This window comes from Ambystoma mexicanum, chromosome 7p (assembly GCF_040938575.1).
Source record: "Ambystoma mexicanum isolate Mex_15411 chromosome 7p, UKY_AmexF1_1, whole genome shotgun sequence".
Lineage (NCBI taxonomy): Eukaryota > Metazoa > Chordata > Amphibia > Caudata > Ambystomatidae > Ambystoma > Ambystoma mexicanum.
In genome coordinates this window covers 753,023,331-753,046,925 of record NC_090939.1, presented here as the reverse complement: position 1 = coordinate 753,046,925, position 23,595 = coordinate 753,023,331, and the positions used below count along the sequence as shown (strand labels likewise).

Genomic DNA, 23,595 nt, shown 5'->3' with positions numbered 1-23,595 from the left:
AGGCATTGCCAAAACCTCGGAAAAAGTCAAGAGACACTTCTGGTGGCCGTCATGGAGAAAAAGACATAAATGAATGTGTGATGTCCTGTGGTGTGTGTGCCCAAAACAAAGGTCAGAAGGAAAGACCAGCGGGTCTCCTGCATCCGCTAGACATCCCGCCACATCCCTGGCATACCCTCTCCATGGACTTCATCACCGATTTACCCTCCTGTTCCGGATACAACACTATTCTAGTAATTGTAGATTTGTTTTCTAAAATGGCCCACTTCGTTCCACTAAAGGGCTTACCTTCAGCTTCAGTTCTAGCACGGGAATTCCTTGAAAATATTGTAAGATTGCACGGCTTCCCTTCGGTTTTGATCTCAGATAGGGGGAGCCAGTTTATCTCTCACTTTTGGCGAAGTTGCTGTCGTTTAGCTCAAATCAATGTGAGACTTTCAACCAGCCATCATCCCCAGACCCACGGACAAACTGAGAGGACAAACCAAACTCTGGAACAATATTTACGTTGTATGCTACAGCAGTCGGAAAGTAATTGGAAAGATATCCTTTGGATAGCCGAATATGCTTACAACAACTCGATCCATTCAGGAACCGGAAAAAGTCCCTTTTACATTTTATATGGGATTCATCCTCGAACCTCCAATCTCGACCTGCCCCAAGATCTTGGAACGCCTGCCGTGGATCAACTTCACAATGCTATCACTCAAGCTTTCAAAGAAGCGACAATCTACCTACAACAGGCTAAAGAGCGGTACAAAAGGGGAGCAGACCAACACCGAAGAGACGCCCCTCAATACCAGGTTGGAGATCAAGTTTGGTTATCCACCAAACATTTATCACTTAAAGGACCTCACACCTTCAACCCAAAATATCTGGGACCATATCCAATTACAGCCATAATAAACCCAGTGGCTGTCAAATTGGGTTTGCCATCCCACATGAAAATACATCCGGTGTTTCACGTATCTCTACTAAAACCTATGCAACCTGGAACCAGACTGAATAAACTTCCAGAGCCTATTCAAGTAAATGGGGAACCTGAATTTGAGGTTAAAAACATCCTGGACTCCAAGATCATCAAGTCAAAATTATACTATCTGATCGACTGGAAGGGTTACGGACCTCAGGAACGATCATGGGAACCCTCTGACCACGTCCATGCTCCTCGTCTAGTCAGAAAATTCCACCAAACTTTTCCCAATAGGCCAAAACCTCCGGGGAAGACAAGTTTGGGAGGGGCCTTGAGGGGGGGTGCTGTCATGAGCACTGCTCCCGAGAAGCCAAGTCAAGCCCAGCATCCCCGGAAGCAGGCTCACGACCCTCGTCCCCGGCTCCAGGAAACCCCTATTGGGGCCCTTTGGACCATGTCCTGGCGCCTCTGGCGCCAGGCTCATAAGGAACCTCAGTCACGGCGCCAGGGGCGCCGGGCTCATAATTCTTGCAAAGGTGCTTGGGTGGACCTACCTGTAGCAGACCATGCTGCATACTCACCTTTGCAAATGCAGGATGAAGTCCCCAGCCTTCTGCTTGGAGGAACTATTCCCTGAACTGGGACTACTTTCTTACCTGGGTGGGGCTGGTGCCACTCCTTAGCTCTGGAACACAGGAACTCTTTTACCTGGGCGAGGCTGAGGAAGAAGACACCCAATCACTCCAACACTATTTAAACCACACCCGATTGGGAAAACGTGCTTCGCGTTATTCTGCATCTGCAGCAGGACGCTCACCGAGTCAGCTCCAGCTTTCCAGTGACATCTCCAGCTTCAGCTCAGCAACCTGTGGAAGAAAGACACAAGAACTATACTTACCATCCAGGAATCCAGACACCGGCAGAACCTGCAAGCAAAATAAACATAAGGTTAGCAAGTTGCAACACGTTCGCAGCCGCGCTCGCTTACCTGATCCATCTGTGCTTTCACGGATTCTTCGCGGCCTTCTCTTCAGAAGCCTAACGGCACCTGTAAAGACAAAGAACATTGTTAAGTAGGAATCGGGTGAAGGCGGCCGCATTTACTTTTCTTACCTGCTTTTGTGCGCGGATTACGATCTCTTCAACCGCAGCAGCCCGGCACCTGAAAACAAGAAAAGACATTATTTAAGTGCCATTAAAGACTGCAAGAAAGCCTAACACTTACGTGTTTCCCCATGTGCATCCGCGACTGAGAAAACGCCTGCAAGGTCCCGACACCTGCAAATAAGAAAAGAAGATTGTTAGAGGTGCTATAATAAGGTCACAGATCATTATACTCACGTACTTTGCACGTGCAACGGCAATGGACGAACAACGCCCGCAACATCTCAAGACCTGAAAACAGAAAACAAGGCACATTATTGAGGTGTCATTGAAATTCCCATACCTACGTACAACCGCACGTGTCGTGCTCTCAGTGACCACGCCCTCAGCATCCAGGCACCTGAAAAAGACAATGCAAAGACTTCATTAAAGGTGCCCATCTCTTCAAGACTATAAACTCTTTATACCTACTGGCATCCGCTCGTGCAGTAACGGCGGCATCACCTTTTGGCATCTCAGCACCTGTGCCACTTCCAAGGCCACAAAAGACTTTGAGGACCTCCAGTGACGTAACCGGAACCCACGCACCCCTGCATAAGTCGCAGCATGGAGAGCCCAGCATTTATACGCCTAAGGTGAGAGCTCACCAGGACATTGGACTTTCGGAGAGTTGGCGATTAGTGAGGAGGAAGTCCAGCCAAACGGTCATTAACCTTTTTTTCTTCCGCCTGCAGAAACCTTCCCCTGCAAGCCAGACGGTCAATGAGAGGAAGCCCAGTCCAGAGAGTCATCCGAGCTCTACGCTTCTCAATTGAAGAGACTATAACAGTTCAGCCGGGACCAGCACCTCCATGAGAATCAGGTGAGCGTTACATCGCTTATGTCCAAAGCCTTGCGGGAGCGCAAGAAGAAACTGTCGGTTGGTAAGGTGTCCAACCCCCGGAAGGCGAGGTACACTGGCCTTTCGATGGACGATTCGAGGGGCGACTCTCTGCATCATAGTCGTAAGTCTAGGGGGTCTCGGTCCCGGAGTGGGTCCCGCCACTCCTCTGCCTCTTCGAGGCACTCCCGGAAGCACCGTCATCGGTCGCCTTCCCCGTCCTCAACCGAGGACTCCGCCCGTCGGCTGGTTTCTTATCCCACCAAGCGTTTCTCTCGGAGGAATGGGCTTCCTTTGGGAAGAAAATGTTGGCGATTCTTAAATCGCAGGGCTCTGGTCCGTCCGCGCCTCCGAGAGGGGTTGGTTGTGACCGTACTAGAGATACCACTCGTACGCCTTCGGGCTCGGGTGGTCGGCACGATTCGCGGGAGAGGTCCCGGTCAGAGAAGGGGAATCGTTTTAGTCATGCCCGTTCCAGGTCCCAGTCCTCGACATGCTCGAGCCCGTGTGCACCTGTGAAGTCTTCAAAGAAGACATTGATGCCGGTGGCGGCGAGGTCGTCGACGGACTCTCTCGAGGCTCCGCCTCCGAGGAAGTCGTCGACGCCATCGGCGCCAAGGCTGTCGAAGGACACGCTCGGGACTCCGCCCTCGAGGCCTGTGTCAAGGCCGTCAATGCTGTCGGCGCCGCGCTCGACATCGATGCTGATTCACTCGACGTCAACGCCGTTTCACTCAACGCCCTCAACGCCTTTCGAGGCTGTGGTGTCGGAGGTACCCCGTTGCACGGGGGGAACCCCCTAAAAAGGCTCTGGCCAAGGCAAAACATGTTTTTCTCCCGTATTCAGTGCCCACTTTCCAGCCTATGGATTATATTTCCGAGGTGGAAGAGGGTTCTGAAGATGGGTTGGTTCCTGACACGGTACCAGATGAGATTCTTTCTGGTCATAGCCAGATTGAGGACCTGCGTCAGTCACTGCATGACGCCAGTGGTCTGGACACCTCTCCAGAGGTGGAGTTCTGTAGGCCTGAGCCTGCCATGCTGAGTCATCGTACTGGCGCCTTATGTCGAGGGTCACCGACTACTTTGGGTGGTCGGCGCCCCGAGTTGATTTTTTGCAGGATGACCTGACGGATATCCTCGACCAAGGTCCACCCACTGACCCGGTACTGCCATTCCATATGGCTCTGCAAAGAAGGGTGGCAGCGGCTTGGACTGCTCCGGAGAGTCTCCCGGCAGTGGGCAAGTATTTGCCACGTAAATACCGCCCAGCCATTAGTGACCCCTGCTATTTGACCACGCACCCCACTCAGGAGAGTTTGGTGGTGCAGGCGCTACGGCCCCAGCTAAGCAGACGTCGTATCCTACCATCCCTCCTGATAGGGACGACAAGCGTTTTGATGGCTGGGTGAAGAAAGTGTTTTCTTCAGGAGGTATGGCTCTTCAGGCGGCCAACTCCGTATGTGCCTTGTCGCATTTCATGCACACTCTGTGGAACAGTGTTTCCTTAGCGGCTGAACATATTCCCGAAGGGGACGAACGGGATGGTTTACTTGCTATTATTCAGGATGGCAAGGATGCCATGTGTGAGTCCGTTCAGTCGGGGTTGGACATGGCAGACTGTGTCAGCTGGTCCATGGCGGCGAGCACCGTAATACGCAGGTTTGCGTGATTGAGGAAGTCAGGGTTTGCTCCTGATGTGCAAGCCAGGCTCCTCAATATGCCCTTTGATGGTGAACATCTTTTTGGCAGCAAGGCTGACGAGAGCCTTGAGAGGTTGCAGGCCTCCAAAGCTGCAGCAAAGTCGTTGGGTGCTGCAGTCCGCCAACCTCCGCCTTTTCGTCCTAGGGGACAGCAATGGAGGGGAGGTTCCTTTCGTTATTACTCATCCTTTAGTAAAGCGAGAGGAACTGCACGTCAAAGGGGCAACCGTAGGAGTGCCAGAGGTGGAAAACAAGGTACTTGAGGTGCCAAGGCCGCGCAAGCAGTTGCCTCTTTGCCCTCAGGCAACGCTGCAGCCGCTTCTGCTCAGTCATGAGGCCCATGCTTCACTGGTTGGGGGAAGGCTGGCGCAGCATCTTGTAGAATGGCGTGCCATTACTTCAGATGTGTGGTTTCTGGAGATCATAGCCCACGGCTACTGTCTTCCTTTCTGGCAGAGGCCTCACGACAATCCACCAGGGAATCTCTCTTTGAAGAGTCCGGATCCGCTCCTTGCGCAGGAAATTCAATCCCTGCTGGAGACAGGCGCCATAGAACTGGTGCCTGTAGCAGAGAGGAACAAGGGATGGTATTCCCCTTATTTTTTGATTTCGAAGAAAGACGGGGGATTGTGACCTATCATGGACTTGCGCGGTTTGAACAAACTCCTCAGGAAGGACAAGTTCAAGATGGTTACTCTCTCTCAAGTCCTCCAGGCCCTTCACCTTCAGGACTGGTTGGTGTCTCTCGACCTCAAGGACGCTTATTTTCATGTGCCGATCCATCCCAAGAACAAGAAGTACCTGAGGTTCACTGTTGGCGACTCGCACTTTCAGTTTCGGGTCCTGCCGTTTGGATTGACCTCCACCCGAGGGTTTTCACAAAGCTCATGGTGGTGTTGGCAGCGTATCTCAGGAAAGGGGGGATACATGTCTACCCCTACCTGGACGATTGGTTGATCAGGGTGCGCTCTCCCGAGCAAGTCCTGGATCATCTGTCCGTCACCTGCCACTCCCTCCACAGGCTGGGCTTCTCCCTCAACTTAAAGAAGTCCCACTTGACGCCAACTCAGAGGCTCCAGTACATCGGAGCAGTGCTCGACACGTCCCTGGGGCAGTGTTTTCCTCCCCACGTGAGGGCTCATCACATTCAGCAGATGGTGCACAAGTTCCAACGTGCCCGGAGTCTCCCTGCGTTCGAGTTCTTGAGATTGCTCGGCCTCATGGCATCCTGCATTCTTCTGGTGCCAGAGGCCAGGTTGCGGATGAGATCTTTGCAATGGGCATTCAAGGTCCAGTGGTCTCAGTCCTTCGGCAGGATGTCGGACCCCGTTCAGGTGCCGCCCTCGGTCGCCCAGGTCCTTCTGTGGTGGGCCGTCGAAGGCAATCTGATGAAGGGGGTTCCATTTTCGCTACCCTGGCCGGAGGTGAGGATCGTGACGGACGCATCCCTCACGGGATGGGGAGCTCATGCCAACGAGTTGACAGTCAGCGGTCATTGGTCTCCTTCGGAGTCCAGACTCCATATCAATCTGTTGGAGCTGAGGGCCGTCAGGCTTGCCCTGAAGGCTTTTCTGCTGACTGTGCAAGGAAAGAATGTCCTGATTCTGACGGACAACACAGTGGCCATGCACTACCTCAACAAAAAGGGGGGGCAGGGTCACTTCCTCTGTGCAGGGAGGCGATGCAGCTCTGGTTTTGGGCCATCCAGCAGGAAATTTCGATCTCAGCAGTTCATCTGGCCGGAGACGAAAGCGAGACGGCGGACGCTCTGAGCAGGCAGAGCACGATCTCTCACGAGTGGGAGCGGGCTCAGGAGATTCTCCTGGAGATCTTCACCCTTTGGGGGACCCCTCAAGTGGATCTCTTCAACTCCGGTGTCAACACGAAGTGCGAGAGGTTCTGCTCGCGGGAATTTCCTCCAAGAGGAGCCTTGGGAGACGCATTCGTGGTGGAGTGGTCATTCCCACTGCTGTACGTGTTTCCCCCAGTCCCCGTCATTCCGCAAATGCTGTGGAGGTTACGTAGGTTTGGTTCCCGGATGATCCTCATTGCTCTGGCATGGGCTCGGAGGACGTGGTACCCAGACCTTCTGGACTTGTCCATCTGCCCTACACATAGTCTTCCCTACTGAGACGATCTGCTCTCACGGGAGGGGGGACAGGTTCTCCATCCAGTGATCAGATCCCTCAACCTTCACGCTTTGTTTCTGAAAGGTTGAGGTATAAGGATTGGGACCTCCCTGATGACGTGATGGAGGTGTTGCTTTCGGCCAGACGGCCCGCAACAAAGTCCCTGTACCGTTGCCGTTGGAGAAAGTTCTGTGACTGGTGCAGGGTTAAGAATGTGGATAATTTTTCATGTGACATTCCAATGGTTCTGTCTTCTTTGCTTTCTTTGGCCCACGGGGGCCTGCAAGTGGGTACCATCAAAGGTTACCTGGCGGCGCTGTCTATATTTAAGCGCTCGTCTGAGGAGTGTTCTTATTTTAAAATCCCTTTATTTTCTCATTTTTTAAAAGGGCTCACTAATTTGTTTCTTCCGTCACATTTCCAGGTGCCCGGTTGGGATCTGAACTTCGTTCTCAAGTTTCTAATGGGTGCTACCTTTGAGCCTTTGCATTCTTGTCCTTTGAGACTGTTAACCCTTAAAACGGTGTTTTTAGTTGTGGTCACTTCCGCTCGCAGAGTGAGTGAGTTACAGGCACTTTCAGTTAAGCCACCCTTCACTGTGTTTCATAATGACAGGGTTGTCCTTAGAGTTCGTCCTTCTTTTCTTCCGAAGGTGGTGTTGGAATTTCATTTAGGCCAGAAGGTTATTCTTCCAGCATTTTATCCTCCTCCGCATCCTGGTAAGGAAGAGGAGAGGCTCCATAGGCTCGATCCTAGGAGAGCTTTAAGCTTTTATATTTCACGCATGTCCCGGGTCAGAGTGGACGATCAACTCTTCATTGGTTACGCTGGAAAGCGTTTGGGACAAGCTGTGACTAAGCAGACTTTGTCTCACTGGATTATTCTGGCAGTTTCTGAATGTTACCGCTTGGCGGGTAAGGACCCACCGGTTGGCTTACAGGCCCATTCTACCAGGGGTATGGCTGCCTCTACTGCTCTACAGAGGGGTGTTCCTATTTGTAACATCTGTGATGCAGCCAACTGGGCTTCGGTCCATACTTTTGTACGTCACTACTCCCTCAATTCTATCCGGGGCAGGATCTGGCCTTTGGCAAGGCAGTCCTTTACTCTGCAATTTGAGTGGGCATTCTAACTTTCTGTATTCTAAATTCTTTTCCCACCTCCTTGCATTGGTAATGCTTTGGGAGTCTGTCATAGATATGGAATACGTCGGAGGACCCAATCCCCTCGAAGAACAAGTTACTCTCTTACCTAGTAACGTTCTTTCGATTGGATGGTCCGACGACGTATTCCATATCGCTCCCTCCCTGCCTTCCCCGCTACAGAATTTGTTATGCGATTGCAGCTTACGTTTCCGCAAGGCTTTGTGTGGTCAGACTGGCAGAAGACTGGTGCCACACGTTCTGGGAAAAAACTACAACTGAGGCTACGGGCGTTGTGCGTCCTACTCATAACATCCAGTGACGTCGGCCGTCGGAGGGGGTCCTCGAGGGCGGCATATCGACGTCATCGACGCAGGATGCCGACGCCAAAAGATTTTCCGAAGCAGCACAACTGTGGTGATTACTGTCATAGATATGGAATACATCGTCGGACCATCCAGTCGAAAGAACGTTACCAGTTAAGAGAGTAACTTGTTCTTCTGCAACATACTTTCAGGACCTCCCAACCTCCAGGCACGACAAACTGTCTGGCAGACCCATAGAGAAATTGGCATTGCAAAATCAGGACTGAAAAGGGAGTGATTGGATGACACCATGCACTTCCTTCCTAGTAGTCATCTCCCAATACCATAGTGAAGCTTCAACTGTAGGCAGTATCTTGTCATTTGGAAACAGTTGGTAGTTTATCAAGAAATGTCATTCCAGTTTGTTTAAATATGTCTTATCCCTTGTATGGTAAACCTTTCTGCCAAGCTCCTCATTACTCCTACCCACATCCCCAAGGCTCTCAGACCCTAGCCAACCCAAATCAACCAGAATAGACCGTGTTGAAGTTGAGCGAACGTCCTAGGCTCAGGTTTTATTGGGAGTAATTGTATTGCATAAGAGCCTGTTGAGGTAGTTTATTTTAGCACAATCCGCCCAAACCACAAGATCTCCAATGTAGCCTAGCATCTTTGAAGAGTGACTCTAGGAGAGGGGGATATTATGGTTATAACATCATTGAAAATGTTTGATGGTAATCACCTCTAAGTACTGGCTACCATTCCCATCCCATGTTATTTCAAATGTTTTTCCTAGCCTTGCGATCTGGTGATACTTTATGTTGTTAACACCTGCTGATTAGATTTGTTGACATGGAAGCCGGCTATTCTCTGGAACAAGTCCAGTTCTGAAAATATTAAATGCCAAGACTTGGATGGGTTCCTCATAAAATACAGAAGGTTGTTAGTGAAGAGGACCATTTTGTGTTGTTTAGAATGTTCCGTTATGACCAAGATTTGGAAATGCAGGGGCTAATTTTGCACTTCCCAGCACTTGATTGAGAAACAACAAGTTAACTTGATCCAATGCCTTCCTTGCATCACAGAGAGAATGTTGAAGGAAACGTGTTGTCTCCGGTCTAATTCAGTAACCTCTATGACCCTATAGATGTTATCCTAGCTTGTCTCCTCTTCTAAATCATGTCCAGTTGGAATCCACCAGATAAGGTCAATTCATAGTGCCATTGTTTTGGCTCATTTGGGTCCCTATTTAGCTTTGTTATTAATGTTAGTGTCTAATCTTATGTGTAAATCAAATGCAGATACTAACGGTTTGGGTTGGATCACTTCAAGAAGAAATCTTTATTCCACAGCCCTGCAGGAAAAAACTGAAAACCGACAGAGACCCTTCCAACAGTAATGAGTGTGCCCTTCCCTCAGGATTCAACAAGCTCTTATATCGTTTGTGGTCATATAGGTTTAAAAACACAGAGAGTGGAAGTTACTCCACTCCATTTACTGCGTTTTGTGGTCTATTGAGTCCCAAGAACCCAAGGACAAAAAAGCTGTTGGTAAATAAACTGGCAGCTCTTGGCAAAGGAAGTAGATCAATTGCCTTCAAGCTCATCATTGCACACCAGCAAAGTAGGAGGCGTTAGCAGTTCTACATCCTTCTTTGAATGTCATGAAGCAGTCTACATTGTATTTGTGCAAATGCGGCAGAACAAAAACATGCAGTGCCTATCGTTTTTCTTTTCACTTTAACAAAAATCAGTTCCAGTTGGAGTCCATATTATTGTGTTTTTCCTTTTATTTTATTTTCAAAAAAATGAATCATCACAGCAAATTATATGTCCTGCACAGTATCATTTAGAAAACACAGAATTCCCAACTCATAATGAATTCTAAGGCAGTTGAATGTCTTAGTCCATTTGCTTTCCCATCCAGTGTCCAATTGGAGTCCGTTGTCAGTACTATGAACCTGCATATACATAGCAAAACCCGGCCCTAAGCACCATAACTTATAAACAACATTCAACCACAAAACATTGCATGCACTTGCTTTTCCCACGCTATCTCCGACTGCACCCCCTCCCACCATGATCGCTTCATCCCACCACCCAGTCCGGTACTCCCTCTCAGTACGCGCACCGCAAGGCAGTCATAAGGATCTCATGGTGGCATGTCATCCGAGGGGGCAAACACTGCATGCAGTAATGCATTCCCTTAACAAATAGGGCTCCTGGCTAAACCCTGATCTACCCAGGTAGGTCCAAATTTGAAATAACAAATGATCAGGGTGACCGAACGTGGTATACACACTTCAAATACTCATTCAATTCATATGACAGAACCATTCTTTTGAGGTTAGGTAAAATGATTTTTAGTTTTTACCAAATGCTTCAATGCATACGTGAGATTTGGAACAAAATTCTAACAGGACATACATTAATAAAGATGCAGTATTCTAACATGATACTTTAACCTTTTTGTCCACACATTTTTGGCCTGGACATACAATTCACAAAACAATGAAAGTATAGCACTTTGGGATCATGGTGATCAAATTGACCGCAGAGAAAACAATGTGAATCACATTACAACATTTACAGTGTTGACATTTAACACTGTGGGGGGCGAATGTTGACACAAACGTGTTTCGGCCAATTAAGAGCTGATCTATTCTGCTGAGAAATTGATGGCCTTCATCAGGACGGAGAAGAAGAGGAGATGGGGTTCTGTTTCTCTCGTGTTCTTGTATTTTCACACAGTCTTTTCAAGAACCACTTCGAGTTAGGGGCGCAGAAGACAGTGTAATGCTGAACTTTCTTGCTTCAGGGGTTCCCTGTGTTGATCAGGGCGGGAAAATAGATGGTCCCTTTCTCAGTATATGGTGGAGTAAATTGTACATGTTGCTGCGCTGGAGCGTGTATTAGTCAGATCACTGGCATTGCTGGAATCCGATGTCGGAAAAAAGCTGGTACAGCTGCCCGCGTGTGTGTAAATGCCAGTGATCTGACTTATACCCGCTAGAGCACAGCAACGTGCACGATTTACTCCACCACACATAGTTGGTCCTTCTGTCATAGAACTTGATAGAAATGATGGGCTGAGCTTATTTTTCAATGTCTGGGCTCGCTTGAAAACAACTGTTTGCCTCTCTCCCAAATGCTCCACTAGATCCTTATACAATAATAACAGATGCCAGTGCTTTTTAAGGATTTCCCAAATCCTGAAATGGTTCTGACAATATTTTGTTATGAATTTGACTTTTTTGGTCTGTATATCTAGTTTTTTGTCTCTTTGTATCAGAGAAACAATGGATACAAAGGCACTCTGAAGCAAAGAGACAAAAATCGAGATATACGCACCAAAAAGTCAAATTTATAACGAAATGTTGTCTGAACCTTTTCAGGATTCCGGAAATCTTAAAAAAGCAATGGCATCTGTTATTATTGGATAAGGATCTAGTGGAGCATTTAGGAGAGAGGGGCCAACAGTTGTTTTCAAGCTCACATTGAAAAATAAGCTCAGCCCATCCTTTCTATCAAGTTCTATGATGGAAGGACCGACTATGTGGTTGAATCCAAAGAGACACGGTTTCCATAAATGTGGGATTTGTACTGTGTATATCTACATATGAAGCAACAGATACATTTATTGACTCAAATGGTACATCAGTGTTCATTAAGGACTTAATTAACTGTAAAACGCCATATGTGGTGTATGCAATAATTTGTGTTTGTGACAGAATATACATTGGCAGTACTATTAGGTCATTTAAAACTAGGATAGGAAAAGATATCTCATCCATTAGTAGCCAGGACCCCAGACTACCATTGGCAGCACACTGGCAAAGGAATCACCAGATGGAGAGTAAACACAAGATTACGTTTATTGGTCTGAAAAGAATCATAATGAGTAATAGAGGGGGAAATTGTAACGCTCACCTGACTCCCACGGGGGCGCTGGCCTGGTTCGCGCTGCTGTGACCTCGTCTAAGGTGATGCGCAGGGTTCGGAAGACGGACTGGACCGGGCCCCAGATCTGGCTTGTCTGAATCGCAGAAGTATCCTTCTGTAGGTGAGAATAGGGGGTTAACTGTCTGCGGGGTAATGCAATCGGCCTCCCACTTACCCCTCTCACCCTCCTCAAAACCCTTCTGCGCTTCCCCGTAGCGTCTCACCTTAGGGTCTGGAAGGACGAGCTCTCCATCCTGCTTCTGATGCAGGGGCGCGTTGGTATCCAGTTACGTCACTGGATTTTCGGATGGGTGAGAACCAAACTTGCTTGGCTTCCAGGTAAGTTTTTCTATAAGTGGTTCCCCTTGTGTCCATGCATTAATGTTCTAATGCTAGTGTCTTTTTCCCCATAGGGGCCGGGGTACGGAATGCCGGGGAACAGGCACCGACCCGAGGTGAGCAGGGGAATCCTTGTGGAAATCAGGTAAGTCTTTAATGAGTGTTTTGGTAATGTCTTTTCATTCACTCATTAACGCTGATGTCTTTTTCCCCTTAGGGGCCGGGGTCCGAAAATGCCTGGATGCGGCGCGGACCGGAAATGAAAAGGAAATGACCCAACAGGTAAGTCTTGACATGGAGTTTTAGCTTCCCTTTTCCCTTCTTTCTCTCACCTTTGTTCTTGTCTTTTTCTCCCTAGGCGCGGGGGCGCGACTGCGAATCCGGATGGTCGCTGCTGAACATGGAGGCGCCCTGTAAAGGTGAGTAGAATGCGGCGCTGCAGCGATCGATGCAATGTGCTTTTAAAAATAAATGTCTTCCTTTTCTGGATTGTCGGCGAAATGTCTCTGGGATGCAGATTTAGCAGGTGAGGCCTTTTCCTTCTGCTGTTCTCTTGTTCCCTTCCTTTGCAGGTGATTCAGGATGCTGGCAGGTGTGGCAGAAGTCAAGATGCAGGAGCAGACACGGTGAGCGTCCAGCTGCTAGATGCAGAACAACGCGAAGCACGTGTGGCTGATCGGGTGTGGTTTAAATAGCCTTGGAAGAAGTTCCTAGAATGTGTCCTTCCTCCAATCAGGTATGTATCCTTCCCTGACCACGCCCGGGTGGTAAATAAGTCCCACAGGTAAAGTAGTTCCTTTCAGGCCTCAAGGAGGCCGGGGTTCTGCAGCATGGTCTGCATCAGGTAAATGCACCCAAACACTTTCATAATGAGCCTGGCGCCTATGGCGCCAGGACTGACTTTTTCTATGAGCCTGGCGCATAGGCGCCAGGACGCTGTCCAAAGGGCCCCTATGAGTGGTTGCTGGGACCTTCCCCGGGGACTTGATGTCCGCTTTCGGGGACGCAGGGCCTGAGCCGGCTCCCCGGGAGCGGGCATCGTGACAGCACTCCCCCCCCCCCCCCAAAGCCCCTCCCAAGGTTGTTCCCTCTGGGGGTTTTGGTTTGTTTGGGAAGAGTCGGTGGAATTTCCTGACTAATCGAGGTGCATGCACATGGTCACTGGGTTCCCACGACCTCTCCTGAGGTCCGTACCCCTTCCAATCAATTAGGTAGAAAAGCTTTGACCTAAACATTTTTGAATCTAAAATGTTCTTCACTTCGAATTCGGGTTCCCCATCTATTTGAATAGGTTCTGGAGGTTTGAGTAGTCGGGTTCCGGGTACCACTGGTTTCAGAAGTGAGACCTGAAAAACAGGGTGAATTCGCATATTAGCTGGTAAATCAAGTTTAACCGCTACTGGGTTAATTATTGCCGTAATAGAATAAGGTCCCAGATATTTTGGGTTAAAAGTTCGAGGCCCTTTGAGCGGTAAATGTCTGGTAGCTAACCACACTTGATCCCCAATCTGATACGGAGGTGCTTCACTCCGATGTAGGTCAGCATTCTCCTTGTATTTTCTCTTGGCTTGTTGTAAATGCGTGGTTGCCTCTTTGAAGGCTCGGGTAATGGTAGAATTCAGATGTTCTACTGCGGGCACTCCGAGTTTCTGAGGTGAGTCGAGGTTTGAGGTTCGAGGGTGATGTCCAAACAAGGTATAAAAAGGACTATGGCCAGTTCCAGAGTGTATCGAATTATTATATACGTATTCGGCTATCCAAAGAATGTCTTTCCAGTTGCTTTCAGATTGCTGTAACATACACCGTAAGTACTGCTCAAGGGTCTGATTTGTCCTCTCGGTCTGACCATCGGTCTGAGGGTGGTGACTGGTCGATAATCTTACGTCGATTTGTGCCATTTGACAACATTTGCGCCAGAAGTGGGAAATGAATTGGCTTCCCCGGTCAGAGATTGGAATAGATGGGAATCCATGTAGCCGAACAATATTTTCGAGGAATTCTTTGGCTAGGACAGAAGCTGAAGGTAAACCTTTCAAAGGAATGAAGTGGGCCATTTTGGAAAACAAATCCACAATTACCAGAATGGTATTGTATCCCGAACAAGGAGGCAAGTCCGTAATAAAATCTATTGATAGGGTGTGCCAGGGTGCTGGCGGTATGTCTAGAGGTTGAAGGAGACCGGCTGGTCTTTTCTTTTGACCTTTATTTTGGGCGCAAACACCACAGGACATCACAAAAGATTTAACATCTTTTCGCCAAGAGGGCCACCAGAATTGTCGTTTCACCTTTTCCATTGTCTTGGCAATACCGGGGAGTTCCTCTATTAATGTATCATGATAACCTGAAATAACTAGTTCGTGTTAATCCTTGTGCGGCAGGAATAAGCGTCCTTGGTAATAAGGTAAACCATTATCTATGGTAAAGTCTGATCCCTTTTGTATCCAATCCTGTAGGACTGTAGGGTCCAGGAGTTGTTTCACTCTGACTTGAATGTCTTCAAGCGTCTGTAACGAAGTAATGCCTAGAATTCTCTGTTCGGGAATTATTGGTACTGGTTCTGAGTTTGTATCAGATTCTCCCATTCCAATTCGGGATAAGGCGTCTGCTTTGCCGTTCTTGCAGCCAGGTCGATAGGTAATCACGAAATCAAATTCAGCGAAAAACAAAGCCCATTGGAGCTGCCGTGATGACTGAGCCTTGGCGGTTTTCAAATACTGTAAATTCCGGTGATCAGTGATCACCGTGATGGTATGTCGAGCGCCAAGCAGGTAATGCCGCCAGGCTTTAAAAGCGGACTTTATGGCTAACAGTTCTTTGTCAGTGATTGCGTAATTAATCTCTGGTGCCGAGAATTTTCTGGACCAAAATGCTACGGGATGCAGTTGGTTGGTTTCAGGATCTCTTTGAGACAGAACTGCTCCCATGGCTAGGCTGGATGCGTCAGTTTCGACGACATACGGGAGATCTGGACGTGGGTGTTTCAATATAGGTGCGGAGGTAAACTTAGCTTTTAAATCCTGGAAGGCCTACTCGGCTTCTTCAGACCATTCAAAACGTTTATTTTTCCTCAAGAGTGCAGTAATGGGTTGTACTATGCGTGAAAATTCTGGGATAAACCTGCGATAGAAATTGGCAAAGCCGAGCATGCTTTGAACCCCTTTTACAGAGCTAGGTGATGGCCATTTGAGGATGGCATCCACTTTTCTTGAGTCCATTCGGACTCCTTTGGGTGTCAGGATGAAACCGAGAAACTCAACTTCTGTGGTATGGAAAACACATTTCTCCAGTTTAGCAAATAGTTTGTGTTGGCGCAGTTTTTCCAGAACTGCCCTAACGTGTTTTCTGTGATCAGATTCCGAAGAGGAGTACACTAGAATGTCATCGATATAGACGACAACACAAACATTAATGAGTTCCCGAAGGACATCATTCATGAAGAATTGGAAGGCAGCAGGCTCATTGCACAACCCGAAAGGCATTACCTGGTATTCGAATAATCCATATTTTGTACGGAAGGCTGTTTTCCATTCGTCGCCTTCTTTTACTCGCACCAGATGATATGCCCCTCGGAGATCTAACTTTGTGTATATGCAAGCGTCCTTCACCTGGTCAAGGAGTTCAGGGATCAGAGGCAGAGGGTAACGGTTTTTAACCCTTATCTGGTTCAATGCGCGGTAGTCGATACAAGTTCTAAGGTCGCCTTCTTTTTTGGGCACGAAGAACAAAGCCGAGGATGCCGGGGACTTTGACGGGCGAATAAAACCATTGGCTAGGTATTGATCCAAATATTGTCTCAAATGCAGGTTCTCAGGTTCAGTAAGGGCATAAATCCTGCTAGAAGGGGGTTGTCCACCGGGCACCAGATCGATTTGGCAATCGTACGATCTGTGGGGAGGTAACGTGTTGGCCTGTTCCTTTTGGAAGACGTCCTGAAAGTCTTGGTATTCCGGAGGTAGTTGCATGGAGGCAGAGGTTACAGATGCTAGACTAATCTTCAGATTTTCTGGGTAGCAGGTTTGTGCACAATCCGGGAAGGTTATTCTCTTAGCTCGCCAATCAATTCGAGGATTATGTGTCTCTAACCAAGGAATTCCAAGAATAACCTGAAATTGTGGAGCCTTGATTACATCAAACACAACTGCCTCCCGATGGCCGTCCGGACCAATAAGAGTCACCTCAGTAGTGGAATGTGTTACCGGTCCAGAGGCAATTTCAGTTCCATCGACTGTGGTGATGACATCTTTGCTGGTTTTAGGACGGAGAGGGAGGTTAATCCTAGAGACCAATTCACGATCCACATAGTTTCCAATAGCCCCACTATCGATGTATGCCTTTATTGCATGCAACCGCTTAGGCTTTTCTGGATCTACGAGAACCATTGGCACAATGAAATGCGACGTCTGAGAGTTAGTTTTCAAGCTCGGCAAGCGGACCCCTACGCTTGTCGGGCTGAGTCGTTTCACGAAACAGAGTCTTCATGGTTTTTATCAGCGGCTCCTACCGCTTTTCGGGGCGGTTTTGCCGGGCAATCTCGTAGAAAGTGTCCAGAGTTCCCACAATAAAGACATAATTTTAACTGCCGCCTCCTTTCACGTTCCTTTTGAGTTAAGGGTTCTTTAACCCCTCCAATTTGCATAGGCTCAGAGACATCAACTCCCTTGGGGTTAGCGTGGGTCTTGACCAACACCCGGGTCTCAAACCTGGACCGATCTGTTTTTCTGTTTTGAAGTCTGTGATCCAATTGGACCACTAAGTCTATATATTCTGTGCATTCTTGGGGCGGATTTACAACTTGGGCCAAGACATCTTTAAGTTCTCTGCGTAGACCTCGATAAAATAACGTGATTCTTTTATCCTCTGGCCATCCCGTTTCCACAATTAGTCTATTAAAGGTTGCAATATAGGATAGGAGGTCCTGATTGCCCTGTCGCAGGGATAGAAGTTCGTCATCCAGAGCCTGCCCCTGAGAGTGTCGAGCAAATAACCTTTCCATACTTGCTTGAAATCCTTGAAAATCACGGAGAATCGGGTCATCTTGAGTAACCAGTGGAACTGACCAATCGGCAGCGCAGCCGCTGAGATATGACAATACAAAGGCTACTTTGGTCTGATCATTAGGGAAGGCCCCAGGTCTGCATAGGAAGTGCAAACGACACTGATTCATGAATACGGCAAATCGTTTGGGGTCCCCAGCAAAGCGTTCAGGTGGGGCTAGCGGCATGTTTCCAGGTAGATTAATCTGCACAGGGTTACTGGGAACCACAGGAGCGTGGTTCCCTCCGGAACAGGGTAGAGGAGTTTGTCCAGCTTGACCTTGCAAAAGCTGTCTGGCCAGGTCATCAGTTCTTTCCTTTGACATTATTAATTCCCTCTTGAGGGCATTAGTCTCTTGATGAGCGGCATGTACTTCGGCCCGTAATTCCCCCAGTAATTGGGCCAACTGATCAGTCTCAGAAGTTTCCATAGCGCCTGGGTGGGAATTTGTAGGAAGTCTTCGCGTTCTGTAACGCTCACCTGTATCCCACGGGGGCGCTGGCCTGGTTCGCGCTGCTGTGACCTTGTCTAAGGTGATGCGCAGGGTTCGGAAGACGGACTGGACCGGGCCCCAGATCTGGCTTGTCTGACTCGCAGAAGTATCCTTCTGTAGGTGAGAATAGGGGGTTAACTGTCTGCGGGGTAATGCAATCGGCCTCCCACTTACCCCTCTCACCCTCCTCAAAACCCTTCTGTACTTCCCCGTAGCGTCTCACCTTAGGGTCTGGAAGGACGAGCTCTCCATCCTGCTTCTGATGCAGGGGCGCGTTGGTATCCAGTTACGTCACTGGATTTTCGGATGGATGAGAACCACACTTGCTTGGCTTCCAGGTAAGTTTTTCTATAAGTGGTTCCCCTTGTGTCCATGCATTAATGTTCTAATGCTAGTGTCTTTTTCCCCATAGGGGCCGGGGTACGGAATGCCGGGGAACAGGCACCGACCCGAGGTGAGCGGGGAAATCCTTGTGGAAATCAGGTAAGTCTTTAATGAGTGTTTTGGTAATGTCTTTTCATTCACTCATTAACGCTGATGTCTTTTTCCCCTTAGGGGATGGGGTCCGAAAATGCCTGGATGCGGCGCGGACCCAAAATGAAAAGGGAATGACCCAACAGGTAAGTCTTGACATGGAGTTTTAGCTTCCCTTTTCCCTTCTTTCTCTCACCTTTGTTCTTATCTTTTTCTCCCTAGGCGCGGGGGCGCGACTGCGAATCCGGATGGTCGCTGCTGAACATGGAGGCGCCCTGTAAAGGTGAGTAGAATGCGGCGCTGCAGCAATCGATGCGATGTGCTTTTAAAGATAAATGTCTTCCTTTTCTGGATTGTCGGCGAAATGTCTCTGGGATGCAGATTTAGCAGGTGAGGCCTTTTCCTTCTTCTGTTCTCTTGTTCCCTTCCTTTGCAGGTGATTCAGGATGCTGGCAGGTGTGGCAGAAGTCAAGATGCAGGAGCAGACACGGTGAGCGTCCAGCTGCTAGATGCAGAACAACGCGAAGCACGTGTGGCTGATTGGGTGTGGTTTAAATAGCCTTGGAAGAAGTTCCTAGAATGTGTCCTTCCTCCAATCAGGTATGTATCCTTCCCCGACCACGCCCGGGTGGTAAATGAGTCCCACAGGTAAAGAAGTTCCTTTCAGGCCTCAAGGAGGCCGGGGTTCTGCAGTATGGTCTGCATCAGGTAAGTGCACCCAAACACTTTCATAATGAGCCTGGCGCCATAGGCGCCAGGACGCTGTCCAAAGGGCCCCTCTAAGGGGTTGCTGGGACCTTCCCAGGGGACTTGATGTCCGCTTTCGGGGACGCAGGGCCTGAGCCGGCTCCCCGGGAGCGGGCATCGTGACAGAAATAAGGAACGCCTCCTGAGGCAAACCGAAGCCAGAATGATGTGCCACTTTCGGGCAACTGAGAATGGCGACCATGAAGATCCTTTTTATAAAATTCAATTCCCATTTGCCTGAATCTAAGAAATTAAATAATTAGAAGCATGATGTGGGAGGTGCTATGGAAATCATTTTAATAATGAGATGGGTTAACTTACTCAAGTATATCAGTACAATGATGATGGATCATACAAGTTTCATAATCCTATCTCTTACCAGTACGCTACATAGTCTCTAGCTACCAATGCTTACTAGTATTTCTAATATAAATATAATTTGGAGCTCCAGTAACTTCTCTATTTATGATGGAGTGGTACGGTAAATTCTATATTCTTATGACTTACCACTATGTTATATAGTGTTTAATCAAGATTGCTTACTATTATTTATGATATGAATACAATTTGGAGCGCCAATATCCTCTTTAATTATGAGGGAGTGGCACGGTAAACTGTGGCGTTTTTGATTTCATTTAATGGGATGATAACCCGTAATAAATTATACTTGTTGTTTTTTAGAGCACAAATTTGCTTTCAATATTAAGAGAAGAGATACCCCTGTGTTAGATGGCACAATCAAAGAGTGGGCGGGGCATACAGCCATGTGAGTGTACTTATGTCAACTCAAAATGGCGGCCGCGTTTCTTAGAACGGAACGCAACCACGAGGAGAACTAAGCTTGGGCATTTCAGGTCAGTCAGGGAGCCACTGGAAACTTTTGGTTGGGGAAACTAAATATTGTCATTGTTTTGAGGGGTCATTTGATACATGTATTAAATAACAAGGTGTTCTTGTCAACCTGTGGGGAGTGTGAAGAGGAGCCTTAGACTTGAGAGTGTACCATTAAGAATCTCAGTGAAATCTATTCGACTGGGAGGTTCAATAATAAACACAAGGAATCGATATTAGTGTCCATGCATGGAAGAATTGTATATCTTCAGGCAATAAACGGTGATATGTGTAATTAGTCATAAATGAGACAGTGTACAAATAAGACTATTAAACAACTTAGTAGTAATAAGACTGGGGAATTAAGTTCTAAACAAGGATTGAACAAATCATGAAGCTCAAATGATGTTTATTGTTGTAGAAAAGGGATGAAGCCAGAATTTAAGATACTTCTGAGAATTATTCAAAAGTATTCCAAAAGATATTACAACTATTGGGCTGAGTATAACCGCTTGAGTACAGTTTCTAAAGAACCAATTGATGGGGCGGTGAAGGTTTCAAAATGTAATTGATCTTCTTTTAAACCATGATTAATCTTAGCTTTTACAATTAACTCTGTACTTTATTTACTTTATTATGATATGAACATTATTCAAATCTGTAACTGTGTCTTTGCAATCTGTAAACTGTATAAGTACAAATCTGTCAGTGAAAAAATATACATGAATTAAACTGAAAAGGAATGTAACGCTATATATTTTTTTTAACTTATTTAGAAGGTGAAGGGAAAGTTGAACAACTTTCAGCGCGCTTCAAAACTCCAGAATTGATGAATTCCTTCCAGAAGCGCTTTCAGGAATGTCAACAGAACTTACCTGAACTTGAGGATGTGTCTTAATTGTGAAATGGTCTGCAACCTGCCACCTGGCATTATGCATTGAACATATTAAGTGGAAGTAAAATTAACATGGCCTAAAAAAAAAATCACTTTACACTCTTTAAACCCTAGCGTCATCGACATTGGATGTTGTGGTGGCTTTAACAGTGTTCCTGAGAGATGATCAGCTACTATACAACTTTCCTGTACTGCTTCTGATAGGTTTCCAAGCAGCCCGTATTGGGGACATTTGGGTTATATTAAAGTGCCACACTGCCCTTCCAAGTCAATATTGTATGGCCGTTATCGACACTTGTAGCGGACAGTAATTGAAGATACAACCAGACACAATATTCCACAAAGAGGATTTCCAGTTGTTGATCGTCAGGAACAAGCACATTTGGATCTTATATTAAGCTACCGTGTTTGATTTTCCTATTTGCAATTAGTAATCAAGTATCTGTGAAATTCATTTACCCTAGGATCGTCCTTCTGTCTAAGTTGAGCCTTTAGTATTTTCAATACAAATTCTCATTTTAAAAGTTGATTGATGTAAATAAAGTTCAATAAAAGTCGAGTGTCAGAAAGCAAACATTTATTGTGAGAACAGATCATTGAGTATCTTTGGTTTTAAAATGCATGTCTTAACATTCTTGCCAAGTGATGAATTGCCATCCATAGTGCTTTGACTCTTAAAATGTCTGTCTGACATTTAGTAGATGAAATGAACTTCAGCTTTTTTCACTTAGGGACAGTGCTACCAGTCTTATGTTGCCCCTTTCTACCATCACCACCTATAAAATAGCAGATTTGTTGATTCATTGAATATCACTTTCTACCTTCTGAAATCACTTGAGTGACCATCTTGTTCAGCTCCTGTTCGAGTTTTCCCATCTGCAACTTTGAACCATTTAATCTTCCCTATGAAAGTTTATTCTCCTTTTGGGATCTCATTAACCCCCTCCCTTGCCCAGACATTTTCACAAGCACATGCTAAGATATATTTCTTTGAACGCAGGTTGTTCTTTGACAGGAGAAAACGAGTTCCTCTTCCTATCCAACAACAAACCACACAGAACACCCCCACATGCGTATCTGATTGTCCGCCAACAAAAACCTGGAGGGCCTTGTGCCACTACTTGCGCCAAGCCTCTGAGATTCAACATTGCTGGCAATCCCTCCTTCCAAACGCCCATTGCAAAGTAAACCCAGACAGGTTGGTATCCACTCTTTTGCAGCGAATCAAGCCCTTCCTTTCAGACATTAACTTCCGATCCACACTCCAGATCATCAACAAACTTCCTCATCTGGATGGTGGAAACGACCTACTGACTAGTCTATCCCCCTCCACCCTGGCAGCAATGGGAAACGACCTCCATGCAGCAGCCCACCTCATCGAAGCACCCCGCAAGTTTGACAAAATTACACCCACAATTGGCAAACTATATTGGTTGGCCCCTACAAGCAAGCGTCTCCTTCAAGACCGGCTCCATCATTTATAAAGCAGTCCCTTTGCATGCTCTTTCCTAACCGACAAGGTAACTTTTTCTGGCCGTCAAAGCTTCACAAGAAGCCATTACCCGGCCGGGTGAGAGCTGCAAATAAACAGAAAACTGCCATTCTCAATCGACCCCCAGGATGTGGAACCCCATGCCCGTCAAGATTAGACCCACACCCACCCTCATTCAATTTAGAAAGGCGCTCAAGACCCTGATCTTCATGGACTACGTTTTTCACGCACAGTAGACGCTGTCGACCCACCTACCTGCTGAACCCAACTCATCCCCAATTACTGCTCCTTAATTGTATGTAACACAACCCTCCTGTAGATTGTACCCCCTTACCTGTATTCCAATTGGTTTGTAGTCATTGGATCGACAGCCAAAGCATCTAATGCCATCCCATCTAAAAAAATAAATCTAAAAAAAGTATCTAAAAAAAAGCATTTTTTTAATTTATTTTTTGTAAATGGGGGCATCCCCCTCCCCCAACCTCTTTTTTTTACCTTTTAAACCCCATTTTTATTAAACTAAACCATTTACCATCTAAAAAAATAAATTAAATCCTTTTTTTAGATGGTTATTTTTAGATGGTATGGCTGTCGATGCTTTGGTTGTCGATGCAATGACCGGATACCATTCCAATTCACCCTTTGCTGTAAAGTGCTGCACTGCCTCTCGAAGCTAGTTCCGCAATGCTCAAAATAATGTAAATAAATAAATAATAAAAGAAGTTTCGGACTTGATGATCGGAAACAAAGCCTAATAGAATGCACATTGTGGTGTTTTATTCAGATTTATTACAAAAGCCTGTGTTACTTTTATTTAGTTATTTAGGGTGTTAATGAACTGCCTGCAGGACAGGTATCTGCAGTCAACAGCTAGCCCAGCTGTTGTGGACTACGACTCTCATAATTTATTTTACCGTTGACTATGATGGCTAGGGTTGATGGGAGTTGTAATAAAAAACTTCTAGAGAGCCAAAAATAGCTGACAAACAGCACCTTTTTACCTAGGTCAGTCACTGGAAGATATTTGTGGGGACAGGGGTGGACTTGCCAATTTGAAAATCCAGAGATTTTTCCGGGATAGCCTGCTGTGGCGGCCGGAGGCCGCTTTTAACTGTTCCCAGTGCCATGAGGAGGGGAGTATTCAGCCCCAATATTTTAACGTCATACATTTAA

At 47.0% G+C, this 23,595-nt stretch overlaps 1 protein-coding gene across 2 annotated transcripts in view; it reads left to right on the top strand.

Moving 5' to 3' along the window:
* LOC138526301 (E3 SUMO-protein ligase RanBP2-like) overlaps window positions 1-21,504 on the top strand; it is a 1,824,256-nt gene extending 1,802,752 nt beyond the window's left edge. For both annotated transcript variants that reach the window (XM_069636876.1, XM_069636877.1), the window contains one exon: window positions 20,812-21,504. In XM_069636876.1, coding sequence (XP_069492977.1) covers window positions 20,812-20,933 — 122 coding nt within the window. In that variant the 3' untranslated portion in view covers window positions 20,934-21,504. The remainder of the gene's footprint in view (window positions 1-20,811) is intronic.
* Window positions 21,505-23,595: the final 2,091 nt, after the last annotated feature.